This window comes from Macaca mulatta, chromosome 2, assembly GCF_049350105.2.
Source record: "Macaca mulatta isolate MMU2019108-1 chromosome 2, T2T-MMU8v2.0, whole genome shotgun sequence".
Classification (NCBI taxonomy): domain Eukaryota; kingdom Metazoa; phylum Chordata; class Mammalia; order Primates; family Cercopithecidae; genus Macaca; species Macaca mulatta.
The window spans coordinates 44374095-44391390 of record NC_133407.1 but is presented as its reverse complement, the minus strand read 5'-3'; the positions used below and the strand labels follow the sequence as shown (position 1 = coordinate 44391390).

General features: G+C 42.5%; 1 protein-coding gene across 11 annotated transcripts in view; it reads right to left on the bottom strand.

Moving 5' to 3' along the window:
• ZBTB38 (zinc finger and BTB domain containing 38) overlaps positions 1-17296 on the bottom strand; it is a 125411-nt gene that overhangs the window by 43426 nt on the left and 64689 nt on the right. For 4 of the 11 annotated variants that reach the window (XM_077990895.1, XM_077990894.1, XM_015131954.3 and 1 more), the window contains one exon: positions 2844-2948. Coding sequence is in view for 2 of the 11 variants with exons in the window: in XM_077990892.1 (XP_077847018.1) it covers positions 1004-1024 (21 nt within the window). In the remaining 9 variants the exon portion in view is untranslated. 11 annotated transcript variants of the gene reach the window in all.

Genomic DNA, 17296 nt, shown 5'->3' with positions numbered 1-17296 from the left:
CCAGGGTCTGACGTACCTGGTTCCCTCCATTGGGAACCTCCTTCCGCTGGCTTCTGGAGTTGCGTTCCTCCATGGTTCTTCCTTACTATCTTGCCGGACTTCTATCTGCCTCCCTGGATCTTCCATTCTTTTTGCAAAAGGCTCCATCCTCAACCATTTTCCCCCTATATTCTCTCTCAAAAATCTCTTTTCCCGTCTCTTGATATTCTCTCTCAACAATCTCTTTTCCTGTCTCTTGACTTTTTGTTATAAACCAAAGACTCCCAAAGGAGCCCTGGCCTTCCTGTGGAGCGCAAAGCCCCCTTCTGCCTGGGAGACAGCATGCTTCAACACTGCAAACACAGCACCTCTAAAATGTAGCTCCTTACCTCCTTCTGAGTTTCTTCCATGGGAACTACTGTTCTGGAAATCGCAGTGTCAGCTTTAGCTGTTCCTTCTCCACTGACACATCAGATTCTGTCAGTTCTTCCCTCTGCATCTGTTCCTTTCCCATTTCATTGTTATCAACCATTTCAGGCCTTTCCTGCCCCTCTTTTTCCTTGGTGGGTCATAGCAGCTTAACTGGCCTTCTGGCCTCTAGTTTCTGCCCTGATCTCCTCTCTCCCCCAAGATCATCTGATCTCCTCCTGATCTCCCCCAAGCTACTCACAAGAGCCTGGTCCTGAAGCACAGCCACAACACTCCCCTCTTCAAGTATCTTTAATGACACCTATTGGTTAATGCATTCACATTTCCTAATTGGCATTCAAGACTGTATCATTTGGCACCGAATGTTCTACAGTTTTGATGCCTGTATATAGACCAGTTCTAACTCAATTGGACTTGACCCTTTTCCCTGAATATGCTCCACGTTTCTCCATCTCCTACTAGTCCTCCTATCTCAAATGCCTCTTCCCTGTTCTTTTATTGAAATGCCACATCATTCAAGGACTTGCTTAGATGTTTTTTCTCAAGAGCCTCTTGACTGCTAGGGATAAAAGGGACCCCTTCCTCCTCAAATTACCAAAATATCTTCTTTTTGCATTTATCAGATGGTTATTTCTGCATATCTTCTTTCCTCAACAGAGTCTGAGAGCGAAGAGACCAGATTTTTGTGGCAGCTGAATTCTCCATTCTCTCTAGCACAGTCATACTTGTAGTGGATTGCTGTACAGCATTCATAGAACACCTTAAAGTTTACAAAGCATGTTCACATTCAACATCTCATTTGTTTTATTTGGGGATTAAGTTATTACAGGTAGCATTCAAGTCTTGCAATTTGATTTCTGTGGCTTATTGCAATTCTTAGAGCTATCTCTAATTTTCTACCTTATAAAATTAAACAAACATATTTCTTAAATTACTTTACTTTTGAATACCCACAGTCTTCTGTGGCCTATAAAGCTAAGAGAAGAGAACGTTTCAAATCAAACAAAACCCCCTTGCCAAACTGCTTTTTCTTGGATTCTGAGTTAAATGTACAAATAAAAAGGCCTCTATAAGCAGGTAACAAGAATGACAAAATCAAAATTTTAAAGAGAAGTGTGAAATTCCTTTCTAAAGATATTAAGACTTTTTAAATGGCTTTCCTATATATCCATTTGGAATTCTACGTATGGGTCAATCTCCAACATCCATGAGCTGACGTTCCAGCATATTAACAATAGAAAATTGCTAACAGTTGAACAACAAATTCTTTGCTAAGAGACTGGAAATGACTAATATGATTGGTCTTGAGTACCCAAGTGCCTTGTAGAAGCTCAATAAACATTTGTTGATGAAAAATAAATCAATGAATTCAGAGAAGGCCTTACTATCATTTATAAATTGAGGGCATAAGTTTTAATAGATGGGCGGAAGTATAGATTTAAGTGGAGAAAAAAGAAAAATTGAATTTAGAGGTAGAAATTTTGGTATGTCTATGACTCTGGTCTGTCCCTGTGATGGACCCCACTCTGCAACTTCTGGAGAAGCAGGGAAGGAGGTGGAGGTGAATGGCAAGCACCATCCATCCTACCGTGCCTCTCTGGAATCAGGCTGCAAGCTCCTCCAGGATGGTCACTTTGCAGTGCTGGCACAGCACTGTGCCCACAGAAGGGACTTCATACATGTAGTATGAGATGCAAAGCCCTCCATGACCTGTCTCTATTTTCACATTTCAATCCTTTACGCCTATTCTTCCTCACCTCATAGGGCTATCGTGAGGGGTAAATAAAAAATACTGTGCTTAAAGCCCTTCACACACTGCCTAGCATACACATGCATACAAATGCTTGATAAATGGTAGTTGTTATTGTCACCATCTGGGACTTTGTATATGGCTCCAAGGTAGAGCTTAGCGTGTTGGGCCGTCAATACTTGGCTGTGACAGCTGCAAGTGTCCTGGGGATGGTCTCTTCACGTTTGTATACTCTGTGCCTAGCAGAGCTCACCTCACAGAGGGCCCTGAAGCTGGCTACGTGACTGAGCAACGAAGATCCAAGGTCCAGTCCTGCCTTGACCCCCAACTCACTGGGTAACCCTGAAGCGTCATCTAAACTATCTGGGCCTCAGCAATGTCAGTGCATCCTTCCAGCCTTGGGAAACTAGAGATCTGTGAAGAGACATGTAGAAGACTCCAGAATAATTGCTGACAGAACTGGAATGAGAAACCAGCTGTCCTAAGGCCTTGATCTCCTAGTTCCCCTTCATCACAGGGGCTTTACACATCCGGTCTCCCAGTAACACATCACTTGAGTGTCATGGTCACTTTGTAACCCCAAAACTTGATGGATTGCTGTCTTGAATCATATACCCTTTGGGAGTCCCTCAGAAAGACCATTTCCTGTCTCATGTAGACTAAGGAGAGACGCGAATTTAGTTACCTCAGTTAGAACAGACCAGCTTTAACAGAGTTAGATTCCTGTGCTTTGGAAGAAATCACTTGGAAATCCTTGGTTCTGAGTCCTCCATTTCTTCCACATCAAGATCTAAAAAGAAAAAGAAAAGTGCAGTGTCCCATGACTAGCTGCTAGGATTTGATGTTTTAGCAACAATAACTGCAATCAGCACATATTGAACACATAAGTCAAGCACCCACAAAGTGGTTGACATATGTGGTTTCGTGTTGTCTTCATAACAACCTTCAGATGTAGGGAACATTCCCCCATTTCACAGCTATAGAAACGGCGACTCTAATGGGCCACAGAACCTGTTCAAGGTCACACAGCTGGTTTATGTGACAACTAGGACTCAAATCCAGATTCAATTGATTCCAAAGCCTGGGCCATTAACCAGTAAGTCAGGGTTTTAAAAACTTTTCAGCCAGTGACCCACTGTTTTAAAAATTTATGTTATATAAACTGAAAACCAAAAGTCTCATAAGACAATGCTTACCTTCACTATGTGCAATGCATGTTATTTTCTATTCTATGTTTCTCTGTATTGTACTGTATATTCTATATCGTTAAGAAGATTTCCAGTAGCAACCCACTAAACTGATCCCAGAGTCTTCTAATGGGTCCCCCACTCTTGAAAAACACTACACTTAGATATAGCGCCTCACTAGCTGCTTCTCTGAAACCAGGACAAAACTCTTCCACATTTTTTAACCATGAGAATCTGACCAAGTAGTTGAGCTTCACAGAAGAAGTCTTTAATCTTTAAAATGTGTATAAGGCACTATAACACATATCACCTATAATCGATCCTTAGAAGGGATACTCAATTAGGGCCAACGTCCAGAATGGAATTAGGCACTTACCTACCGCAGTGCAGGAGTTATAAAGCGGAACCGCGGACAGACTAAAATCTCAGGTGATTTATGATGTACCCTACAAAAAAGTGGCTAACGGCGGGCGGTTGTGTTGTATGTTGTACCAACAGAGCAGACCTAACTACTGCAGAAGTAGGCGTCTGAGACTGCAAACCCCTGGGGGCAGGGCTCTGCCTTTGCACGTCCCGTTCAATTCCAGAGTCTTGGTGTTGCATCAAGGAAATTATCAAGTTCCCGCAGGGTCAGGACTAGGGTCCGATTCTCAATCCAGGAGACGGGAGGTGTGACTGTCAACGCAGTGCCCGAGCCCGCTGGACTCGAGCCCACCACGTCCCCAGTCCCGGGAGCGCATTCCTCCTCGGCCCCCGCCCTCTAGCACAGCCGCGCAGTTGGGCCACGAGATGCGGCGCAACCTGCCCGCACTCTCCAGCCGAACCCACCCCGCCCCGCCCCGCTCCGCTCCGGGCGCGGGCCCCGGAGTCCGGGCACCTGCGGGCGCTTCCTCCCCGCGGGCAGCTCGGCTCTGCTGCGTTTTCGGAGCTCAACCCTTGCGAGGGTTTCCCCAGCTCGGCTTCCCGGCTCCCTCCAGAAGCGAGGTGCAGTCGGGCCGGCGGCGCCCCGGGTCCCATGCCCGCAGGCCGCGCCTCGCCCCGCCCCCGGCCCCGTGAAGACCCTGCAAGGGGCACTTACGGGGCTCGGCTCCTCAGCCGTCGGCGCGTTTCCCCGGGGGTCCATGGTGCTTCCGGACCCGTGAGTCCGGCCGCGGCGCTGCACAGCACCGCCCAGAAAATGGACGCCGGCGGCTCGGCTCTGCCGGCCCGGCCCGCCCCCGGCGCGGGGCAGAGGACGCAGCCCGTCCGGGAGGAGGTCGGCCCGACACGCAGCCCTGCGGGCCCGGGGCTGGGGGAACCGCGGCGCCAAGGATCAGGCCTCAGGAGGGCGGCGGCGGGACCCACGAGGGCCCCGCAAGGCCCCATGCCTGACCCAGGGGCCAGCCGGGGCCCCCCACCGAGTAGGCAGCGGCGTCAGCCTCCTCGGGGAGGACACAATTCAGAACCTGCCGAAGGTCAACGCAGTTAGGACTCTGGGCCACACAGCCTGGTGACTGTCAGAACAAGGCCCCGGGCCGCAGAAGTGTCCGTGAGCTCCTGTTCCAGACTCTGCACACAGGATTCGCAGAGTCTGGTGCTGTTTCAATTGCATCAAATGTTCAGGAATAAGGAGTCACCTGTGTTTTTCCATGGCCGTCAAGAGAGGCCTAGATTGATTTTTCCCAGCGTGGCATAGAAACTATTTCACGCAAAAGACCCAGTCCTCTTCTTTAAATGAAGGGCCCTGGCCGCTGGCATCTTTCTTCCAAGATCCAGGGACTGCTCATTGAAAAAGTATTCAGAGAGGGCCTGCCACAGGCTGGCCATGTGGAGCTAATGCACGAATAATGGACAGGTGTTTGTTTTTAAAACATCGTCCATGTTCCCTTGTTTTGATAGTAGAGTCTTAAAGTTTCTTTTAAAAAAATTCAAGGGCACAGCTTAAAAAGATTAAAAAGTCAATTCTTTGCATAACTTACGTTTTTAGCTAGGAATCTATAGTACTTGCAATTCTGCATCCCAGTTCCTGACCATGTTTTAAGAATGTGATCACTTGATGAATAGACTCCAATATTAAATATAAAGCCAACAAAACATTTTAAATAATGAGGGAAAAATATATTGACTCCAAGTCAGATTAAAGAATCGTGTTATTTAAAAATAAGAGGAAGAGTTTTGAAGGCCGACAGTTTAGGCAACATGCATACACATGTATATTAGCATTTCCGAACCTCCTCAAAGCCAAGCACCCTTTATTCTTCCTCCATATGCCACATGTTCAGCAAGATCTACTCCACTAAATTGCATTTATTAAGTAATGATTCATCTTCCCACTTAAACAAAAACAAAAACCTGCAATGTTTTTGTATATGCAATTGCCAATCAGAGCTTCCTCAAAACCTGAACTAAGCTGTTGTTAATAGTGGATTCTAACCTAAAAAACTTGTGGTCTATTAATAATTGCATGTTTATATGTTTCCACTGAAGCTTTTGGAAACTCTGAAAATTATTCAAAGATCTCCAAGAAAACTGAGGCACATGGATTAGGAACCAGGGTTGGGAAGTGCTAGTATTCGGTATTGCTGTCTGTGTTTCCCTGTGACTGGAAGGTGGGAGGTGGTAGGGCAAGGCAATTCCACTTTGGATTCAGCCTGCCTGGGTTTAAAGCCCAGCTTTGTTGCTTACAAGGCCAATTTAGGCAAGTTAGCTAAACTCCCTTGGCTTCTTCATCTATAAAATGGGACTAATTTTAATATCAGTGCCTACCTTGTAGAACTTTTTAAGAATTAAATGAGATAATACATGTGAAGCATTTGCAAGAGTACCTGGTATTATGTAAGTGTGCTGTGACTGTAGGCTGTTGTGGCTGCCGTTAGTACTGGAAGTATTCAGAGTTCTGAGTTCCTACCATCCAAGCAGTGAGAATCATAGCTACTGTGTGTAAAACAACCTTTACACCCTAGAAATTTTCCATGGGTAATCTGCCAGGGTCACATGGTGAGTGACATAAAGGGATTGAAACAGGTCTGACTCCACATCCACTTTTTTGTATTGTTAACATGTTCCAGGTGGTACCTTGATCAGACTCTGTCAACAGCTTGTTAAGGGTAAAACCGGCTCTGGGTTTCCTAAGAGGCTTAGCAAGTGAATGGGTCTTTACATCCACTTGGGAATTCACAAACAGTGGCATTTCTTTCTTATTAGCGCCAAATGTTTCTCCAGAACTGACTAGATTTCCCCAAATTGTTATTAATAACTAAAATATCACAGCAACAGTTTTAAACAACACAGTCTAAAAATTACATAATCAACCCGTCCTTCAAAATTTTCCATCCTTCCTCATAACCAGTCACAGATTCTCTCTCTTAATCATTCTTCTGAGTATGGGGAACTATCTGGAAATTTCCAGAAAGGGCCCAAGTTGTCATAATTATTTTCTTTTCTGCAAAAGTTTATCATTTTCAAGACCACTAAACATGATGTGTTTCCTCTATCTTTATAATACTTCTCATTTCAATACATTTGCAAAAAAAAAAAAAAAAACCAAAAAAACAAAAAACCCAAGACTTTCAAGATTATCTCCTCTCTTAAATTTCCACCAGTTCTTCACCATTCCCACAGTATGGTTCCTGATTCTTTTCCAGGGGCCTTTTCTAGAAGGTTTTCCTACCTCATTCATTTAATCTCCACACTGATTTTTGTTATCCTACAACTGCCTGCTTGCACTTTCTGACTAGGACTCTTGGCCAATTTAACACTTACTAACCTCTTCTCTTTAAGGTTTCAATATTATAATATATTAAAAGACTAAAGTATCTTTTTTAAACCAACTTGCTGTCTTTGTTTCCTACTATTGGTTAGGAATCTGTTAACACATTCCAACTTTCATACTAGCAGCACTCTGTTAATTTAATTCATGGTTTTACTTTTTTTTCCTCTTTCCCTCAACCTGTGTTCTCACCAAATTCTGTAACTCGGCCTCCCCCAGTTTGGCTGCTTATCACTTTCCCTTCAAGCACTTTAAGGAAGTCTCTTTCCAAATCATTTTTTCTCATCTCTACTATGTTCTTGAAAGGCCACTTGTTGTGTGTGATGTATGTGTTTGGTAGGAAATCTACCAAAGCCCCTGAAGAGGCAATGTTTAGAATAGGGGTGTCAACTTCCCATGCCTGTGGGAGCCAGGCAGATAAATGTGTGAAACTGCTTATGGGAAGTGGCATGAACTTTGGCCTGCAGGAGAATTCAAGTCCCACCTAAATGGGGTTGGGAGGTGAGGAATGGGGATGGTGGCTACCCAACCCTGGACCAATTGTTGCCAGGTGGCAGCACTTCCTAAGGGAGCCTGAATCAGGATTTTTACATAAAATCTATGAAATGTTGGCTACTTAAAAAGAAAAAAAGGAATATAAATCTGATCAAGTCTGTAGATGTAACTCCCAATTTACAGGAACTCTCTGAGATAGAGAAACACATAAAACAGCACCAAGGGAGGTAATCACCGATTTCAGATAGGAGGAAACTCTACAAACAGTTTCTTCAACAAAATTTTTACAGCAATAGCAAGGAAAAAAAGAGAGGAGGGAAACCTATAAATTAAATAAAATTTAATCGTGTCAGTTGCACTGTATGGACTTTATTTGGATTTGAGCCTTGAACAAATAAATTAGTTTTTTTAAAAGATGACCTTTCATTTTTTGAATGCTATGATGTTCTGCTGTAATTAAAGAATGATTGTTCTTTGTTGGTGTGGTCTAGTACTGTGGTTATTTTTCTTTTTTAGTAATCCACATTTTAAAAGTATATTTTAAAAGTAATCTACATTTGTAAAACTTTTTATTTCAAAATACTTCAAACTTATAGAAGTGTTGCAAGAACAGTGCAAAAAAAAAAAAAAAAAAAAAAGATTCCTGTATACTCTTTACCCAGACCTTCCTGAACCATATGAAAGTTACAGACAACATTCTCTTTTACCCCTAAATATTTTAGTGTTTCTTTTCGGAGAGAAAACCCTTTTTCTTAGAATATTTAGCTTTTAGAGAATCATACTAAATCATACTAAAATATTTAGAAATTATACGATGTCTGAGATTTGCTTCAAAATAATACAGAAGGAGATTTACATGAAACAAGATTGGCTAGCAGTTGACAATTGTCAAAGAACTAACAAGGAGTTCATTAAACTAGCCTCTACTACATATGTTTAAAGATTTTCATAAAGTTTTAAAAGGTTGGCCGGGCGCGGTGGCTCAAGCCTGTAATCCCAGCACTTTGGGAGGCCGAGACGGGCGGATCACGAGGTCAGGAGTTCGAGACCATCCTGGCTAACACGGTGAAACCCCGTCTCTACTAAAAAAAACCACAAAAAACTAGCCGGGCGAGGTGGTGGGCACCTGTAGTCCCGGCTACTCGGGAGGCTGAGGCAGGAGAATGGCGTAAAAACCCGGGAGGCGGAGCTTGCAGTGAGCTGAGATCCGGCCACTGCACTCCACCCTGGGCGACATAGCGAGACTCCGTCTCAAAAAAAAAAAAAAAAAAAAAAAAAAAGGTTATGTTAATAAAAGTATTTATTTAAAATGACATAAAATGCTTCTGCTAGGATGTTAAGTAGACAAGCAGGTACATAGTTTGTCTACAAATTACTATCTCAACTATTAAAAAATACACCATGCATAGATAAAAGGCTGAAGGGATCCGTGCCAAAATGTTCAACACTCCAAATTACCTCATAGTAGGGATATACTACTTTTATAATTTGAAAAAAAAAAAAGTAATATCATTTTAAAACCAAGAAACAAAAATATTGGCAACTTATTCAACTAAAAACATTGTTAGAAGTGAAACAAACACACAGGTGGACTGAATCTGGCCAATAGGGCCCCAGTTTACAGGTTTCCAATTAGAAAATGGGCCTTCAAAACCCATTAGGTCCCTCGGGCCACATCTGGCCTGATACCTGTTTTTGTGTAGCCTATAAGCTAAGAATAGTTTATACATTTTTTACTTATTGGGAAAAAATCAAAAGGAGAATATAAACATAGCTCGTTTTACTGCACTCCACTTTATTGGGTTTGTAGATACTGTGGTATTTTTTTTTACAGGTTGAAGGTTTCTGGCAACCCTGCGTCAAGCAGGTCTGACTGGTGCCATTTTCCTAATAGCATGTGCTCACTTTGTGTCTCAGTGTCACATTTTAGTAACTCTAACAATATTTCAAACTTTTCCATTATCATTATATGTGTTATAGTGATCTGATGTTACTATTGTAATTGCTTTGGGGTGCCATGAACCACGCCCATATAAGATGGTGAACTTTACTGATAAATGTTTATGTTCTGACTGTTCCACTGACTGGCCATTCCCTACCTCTCTTCCTCTCCTTGGGCCTCCATATTTCCTCATCTACAAAAATACTGAAATTAGGCCAATTAACCCTACAATGGCCTCTAAATGTCCAAGTGAAAGGAAGAATTGCGCATTTCTCACTTTAAATCAAAAGCCAGAAACAATTAAACTTCATGAGGAAGGTATATTGAAAGTCAAGACAAGCCAAAAGCTAGCCCTCTTGTGCTAAGCATTTAGCCAAGTTGTAAGGAAAAGTTCTTGAAGGAAATTAAAAGTGATACTCCAGTGAACACGGAAATGATAAGAAAGCCTTATTGCTGATATGGAGAAAATTTGAGTGGTCAGGATAGAGGATCAAATGAGCCACAACATTCCCTTTAGCCTAAGCCTAATCCAGAGTGAGGCCCTAACTCTCCTCAATTCTAGGAAGGCTAGGAGAGGTAAGGAAGCTGCAGAAGAAAAATGTGAAGCAAGCAGAGGTTGGTTCATGAAGTTTAAAAAAGAAGCTGTCTCCATAACATAAAAGTGCAAAGTGAAGTAAGTGCTGATGTGGAAGCTACAGCAAGTTATCCAGAAGATCTAGCTAAGACAATTGATGAAGGTGGCTACATTAAACAACAGATTTCCAATGTAGACAAAACAGCCTTCCACTGGAAGAAGATGTCACCTAGGACTTTCATAAATAGAGAGGAGAAATCAGTGCCTGGCTTCAAAACTTCAAAGGACAGGCTGACTCTCTTGTTAGGGGCTAATGCAGCTGGTGACTTTAAGTTGAAGCCAGTGCTCATTGACCATTATGAAAATCTTAGGGCCTTTAAGAATGATGCTAAATCTACTCTGCCTGTACTCTATTAATGGAACAACAATGACTAGATGACAGCAGATCTAGTTTAGTGAATATTTTAAGCCCACTGTTGAGACCTACTGCTCAGAAAAAAGATTTCTTTCAAAATATTACTGCTCATTGACAATATACCTGGTCATCCAAGAACTGTGATGGACATGTACAAGGAGATGAAGGTTGTTTTCATGCCTGCTAACACAACATCCATTCTGTAGTCCTGATCAAAGAATAATTTTGACTTTCAAGTCTTATTAAAAATATATTTCATAAGGCTGTAGCTGCAATAGACAGTGATTGCTCTGATGGATCTGGGCAAAGCAAATTGAAAACCTTTGGGAAAGGATTCACCATTCTAGATGCCATTAAGAACATTCATGATTAATGGAAGGAGGTCAAAATATCAACATTACCAGGAGCTTGGAAGAAGTTGGTTCCAACCCTCGTGGATGACTTTGAGAGATTCAAGACTTCAGTGGAGGAAGTAACTGCAGATGTGGTGGAAATAGCAAGAGAACTAGAAGTGGAGCCTAAAGATGCGACTGAATTTCTGCAATCTTATTATAAAACTTGATCAGATGAGGAGTGGCTTCTTATGGATGAGCAAAGAAAGTGGTTTCTTGAGGTGGAATCTATTCCAGGTGAAGACACTGTGAACCTTGTTGAAATGACAACAAAGGAGATATAATACTACATAAATTTAGCTGATGAAGCAAGGACAAAGTTTGAGAAGACTGACTCTACTTTTGAAAGAAATTTCTACTGTGGGTCAAATGCTATCAAACAGTGCCACATACTAAAGAGAAATATTTTGTGAGAGTCAATAAATGCAGCACACTTCACTGTTGTTTTATTTTAATAAATTGCCACCCCAACCTTCAGCAACACAACACTGTTTAGTCAGCAGCCTTCAACATCCAGGCAAGACCCTCCGACTGCAGAAAGATTATGACTTGCTGAAGGCTCAGATATTGGTAGCAAATTTTAGCAACAAACTATTTTTAAACTAAGGTATAAACATTTTTGTAGACATAATGGTATTACACACTTAAAAGACTACAGTATAATGCAAACACAACTTTTACATGCACCGGGAAACTAAAAAGTTTGTGCACCTTGCTTTATTGCAACATTTGCTGTATTGAAGTAGCCTGGAACCGAACCTGTGATATCTGAGGTATGCCTGAATTTCATCATGTGAAAATTATATGAAATGCAGATTTCAGAGTTTATAAGTGAAGTTTTGAGACACAGTCACATTCATTCATTTCTGTATCTATGAATGATAGTATATCTATCATTATTACTATACTTAATATTACAGATTGTTGTACTTTGAATTTCATCAATACAAAATTTATGAAAATTTGCTTTGTCAATTGTTACATAAGTACCTATGAATTATCTTCAGTTTTGCCTTGACCCACTGTTAAATTAAATGTATAGGAGGCCATTGATTTAGACTGGCTCCTGCACTAAGCCCCAAGAGACCAAACCAAAATGGAGTCACTCACGCCAAACTTCCACATCACCAAACTGAAATGAAGTTGTTTATCTGACTTGAGAAATTAGGAGAGAGATAATAGGCCAATTTTAGTCACAATAATAAAGAAGTCCCCTCTGCTTTAATCTTTATAAGGAAAACTACCTGCAGTAACCTGATGTTAACCAATCTGCTTTTTGTATTATGTTATTTCCTTATAACTGCCTAAGCTACCTTATAAAAACCAACTGTTCTGCCATGCCCAACAGAGTACCTTCCTATTTCTTATAGATAGCATGTTGCCTGATTCACGAATTGCTAATAAAAACCAAGTAGATCTCTAAACTCAATTTGTTGAAAATTTGTTTTTTTCATGCCATAAAGCGTAAAGTATTTGTTGTCTGATTCTTTATAGAAAAAGTTTGTCAGCCCCTGGTTTAGAACTGGCCCTTCCCTGTGACCTCAAGGCAGCTTTAGTAGAAAGAGCACTGGTCTAGGAGTCACACATGGTTTCATTCCACCACTTAACTCTCCAAGAGACCTTGAGAAATCCCATCTTCTCTGGGCTACGGTTACCTCAAAGATAGAATGAAAAGAGTAAAATCAACAAGGCAACTGAAACTTGTAGTTCAGATTCCCATAAGAGCTTAGCAGGAAGTACAGGGATGACGCAGTGCTAAATGCTGGTATGCCAGCCAGGTGTGGTCTCCTGGAGACCAAACGATTTAAACAATCAGAATATCCTTTGAGGATGGCTCCACAGGCACTCAGACCCGGGGGCTGGATAGGCTGGTGAAGGAAGGAAGAGGAAGGCTCTGGGGGTTCCCAAAGCAAAGTAGCATGCCTGCAGTGGGCAACCTGACTTTGGGGAAAATAATTTCCAAAATCTGCAGTGTACAGCAGGTATTTTGGGTAGGTCGTCGGTCTGTGCTTTGTAGAAGACCAAAAGCACCTGATCACACAACATGAATAAAAAGTCTGCTTATTTCATTTAATGTTTAATTCAGATCTAGTACAGGGAGGAGGGTGGTAGGGGGTGGTGGGGAGTTGTGGTAAGGGGGCCCTCTGGCATCCTCAGCATGTAGAATAGGAGACTTGGGATAGAAATGGAAAGTTCAGGCTGGGCGCAGTGGCTCACGCCTGTAATCCCAGCACATTGGGAGGCCGAAGCGTGCAGATCACGAGGTCAAGAGATGGAGATCATCCTGGCCAACACGGTGAAACCCCGTCTCTACTTAAAAAAATACAAAAATTAGCTGGGCGTGGTGGTGCTTGCCTACAGTCCCAGCTACTCAGGAGGCTGAGGCAGGAGAATCGCTTGAACCCAGGAGGCGGAGGTTGCAGTGAGCCGAGATTGCGTCACTGCACTCTAGCCTGGGCGACAAAGCGAGACTCCGTTTCAAAAAGAAAAAAGAAAAAAAAAATGGAAAGTTTATATGACTCTGCAGTAAATCACCTTTAAAGACATCAATCTCTAAGCGCTTCACAATAGGCAACATGGGGCAATTAAGTAGCAAGGCCAACATTATGAGCGAAGCCAGAGAGTACATCATAGCACCCAGTCTGTATGCAGTAGGCCTGCAACCTGCATTGAGGGTCTCTCCTGAGCCTTCTTTTTCTAGTTGCAATCCCTTCCCACTTTCTCCCTGGTACCTTGCTCCCCCAGCTCCATGGCGCAGCAGAGCGGCATCTCCTTTTGTCCCCCAGCTGCCTCCTGACTGCTTCCTTTGTTCCCTCTTTCTTACCTTCTGCATCCTCACCCTGCCCCGTGCTGCCCTCTCTATCTACAGCCAGCTCCCCATTTTGCTTCCCAGATGACCACCCCATTCTCTTCAGCATTGTTTCCCCAGTACCCTGAGTACTTCAGAGAATCTTTCCATGGTGTAGTTCCTTCCTTTCCCTGCTCCAGGTTCCTCTCTTCCCTTCCTCAGTTCAAGAAGCAAGAGAAAAGGAAAAATAAATAAATTAATTAAAAAAAAAAAATGACAAGGGCACTGCCCTTCTGGGATTTAACCACACTCTCAGCTGGTGGCTTTTGTTTTCTGGCTTCACTGGCTTGTAAGGCCCTCGGGGCAGGGACTCTACGTCACGCTCAGCACTGGGGAAGGTCGGCAGGATTGTTAGGCCTTAATTAGCGCAAGGCCTCAGACAGGGTGGGAGATTTTAGCAAGCAAGAGGAAAAGAAATTTCAAAATATCCATTTGGCAGCAATGACCACAGAGTAAGGAAGAGGATTGTTTGATTGTAGAAAGCATGTAATAAAAGCCTCCACTGCTTTTCATGAGCACAGAAAGAATATTTACACTGGCATTTTTCAAACCAAACAGCACCAGAAAACAAACTCCCTCCACAGGCCAAACAGAGAGAGTGTAGACACAAGTGCTAGTCCTGAACCCTGAGCAGGAATTGCTGCAGAAGCAAGGAGGACATTAAGGGGGAAAAATGCAAAATGAGTTATGAGATCAAAAGAGCAATTTTCTGGTCAATGAGACATTTAGGCTAAGGCAGTGGCATGCTGGGATCACCTAACAAAGACAATTGATTTTGCAACTGGTCTCTGATTTACCTGCTGCCCAGAAAACCTTCTGCAGAACAGCCAGCATGGAGACCCCCCACTGTCAGCCAGGGAAGGTAAAAAAGCATCTTGCCTGCATCACAAATTCAAATTTTTGCATTCGAGGGCTTCTCAACTTAACATCTGCTCATGAATGCAAAAGTGGCAGCCGTTATTGAGGTCACCTGGCAATGCAGGCAGACCAGCTTGGAGAAGGGCAGCCAGACATACGGTGGCTTATTAGGAGCCAAGACATCTCGGGAAGGTGGTGAGGTCAAGACACAAAGTCCGAGTGAAGAACTGTCCTTGTCATCAGCTGAAATGCCCCAAACTGAGTGATGGCCTCCAGCGAACAGCATAAAAGGCCATTAAGAGAACAGCACGCCATTTATTTCTTCCTGGAACAGGGAGGATACACAATTGTGCTTGTCCATACAATGCTCTACCCTTGTGTGGGAACCTGACTGCAGTTTCATAGGGGACCATGTCGTATTTCATTCTGCTTGGCTTATAGCAGTGTCTGGCACATAGCAGATGCTCAAAAAATGCTCAAAGAAGTAAACTGAATTGTTGCAGTCTCCTTCCCCACTAATGGGCAGAGAGCCCCTTTACACCAGTCCCCTTCCCCCACTCTACTACAAAGGAACTGAACAAGCTTGTCTTCATGTAGTGGAATGTTTCAGGACCTCTCAAAACCAAATGAAGTATAACATGCCAGCCAGGCCACCTCTGCTGTGATAAGCAAAGTCTGCTAAGTAATGAATCAATCTTAGAAGGTGCTTCTGAAATGTTTAGAAGGCTCAAAAGAGCCTTATGGTTTCTAACTCGCATAGCAAACTTCTCCCTTTGTTCCCTGACCTTTGTCAACAGACTAACCTGAAAAGCATGAAAGACTTCTGGTTCTTAAGAAGATTTTTTTAAAGAATGACTTGCTCTAATAGAGAAAAAAAAATCTCACTAGTTCTTTAGAAAGCCACCAACAGGCAAAGATGTGTGCAGAGCTGAAGCATTTTAGCAAAACCTGAAAAAAACTTCACTCTCGTGGGAGGCATTTTAGGACTAAGACAATCTACTGGCCAGATGAGATAAGACAGACCCTTCCACCATTTTGCCTTTGAAAAAAATTCAATGACTATCTCAATGTTTTGCCATTGGTTTAAATTCTGGAATTCTTATGAAAAATAAAGCAAGAGGCTTCTCAGAAATTTCTTTACTCTGAGAGGTCTTTCTTCTGTGGATTTCTTGGGTTGACACTGAATCTGTGCCAGAATTTCATCACCACCTAGCACTGCAACATACTGTACCTTCTGAAGCAGTTTCAGGGTCGTGATTGGGTCAAAGGCAATGACCCCATGAGTACCAGACTCTGGGAGTTTGACTGGCCAACACCAGTCACAGGGACCCGGGCCATCCTCTTACTGTAGGGGAAGCTTACCTAAATAAGCCTCAGCCCTTGAAGCTGTCAGACTTGGCTCTGAGACAGCAACATTTACACAAAGAAAGGAAAGTTTGAAGGCTGAGCATGAGCGCTCCTCAGCCTGGTAATGCCCCACGTCAGATCTTCACCTGACTAGATTCTTCTCAGCACACAGATCTCCACTTAAATGCCACATCCTCAGAACATTCTGATCAAACATTCTAAAGTGGCTCTCCTCCCTAGAACCACATAACCCTCACTTTTTATTTTTTTTAATTAAAAAAATTTTTTTTTTAGAGAAAAAGTCTTGCTTTTTTGCCCAGGCTGGAGTGCAGTAGTATAATTCTAGCTCACTGCAACCTCGAACTCCTGAGCTCAAGTAATACTCCTACCTCAGCCTCCCGAATAACTAGGACTACAGGTACACACCAGCCACTATGTCCAGTTAATTTTAAAAATTTTTTGTGGAGATGGGGTCTTGCTATGTTGCCCAGGCTGGTCTCAAACTCCTGGTCTCAAGCAATTCTTCTGTCTTGGCTTCCCAAAGTGTTGGGGTTACAGGCATGAGCCACCGTGCCTGGACCACTTTCATTTTAAAATTTTTAATTTTCCTCTGTGTACTCGCCTTCTTTATTTACATCTATATTTTTGCTTATTCCCCTCCCCACAAGCACCCTCCCGGCCTCTGGAATATGCCTGGCATATAATAGATGCTTAATAAATGTGTGGACTGTTTATTTACCAAGAGAGCTGTTAAGAACAGCATTTCCTCTAGAACGGAGCTATTAGAATGAACCACATGGTACCAGGAACTCAAAGACTTAGCATGAGTTAGTACTAAAGAGAAAGTGCTAGATCTCTTTCTAGATTCTTCTCACATAACAGTGAAGAGGCTCTAAGTCATAGTCTGATTACCAGTCCATCTCTGGGAGATCCATGGAAATGGATGAGGTAGATCAATACCACTCTAGTATTATGGCAAGAGATGCAATCTTGGTATTACAGGATTATAAATATTATAGTATTTTATATTATAAATCATTCCAACAGAAAACCACATATTTGCCCATTTTGTTTTGGTGAGAACAGTGCAATTGTTTGCACAGTCTTCTTGTCGCACCTGCTCTGGCCTGTCCAGTAAAAATACTGGAGCCAAAAAGTGTAAATGGGTTCAGGATAGCTTTTCAAACAATGAGATGGGGTAAATGCCATCCTCTACAGTCATCAAGAAGCATTTTCAGCTACTCTTGGAAATTCAATAATAATTGTAAATGGGTAAGTTTAGGAAAGCTTGGTGCCTTATCAAGATTGCTGTGAAATATGAAGGCAAAGTAT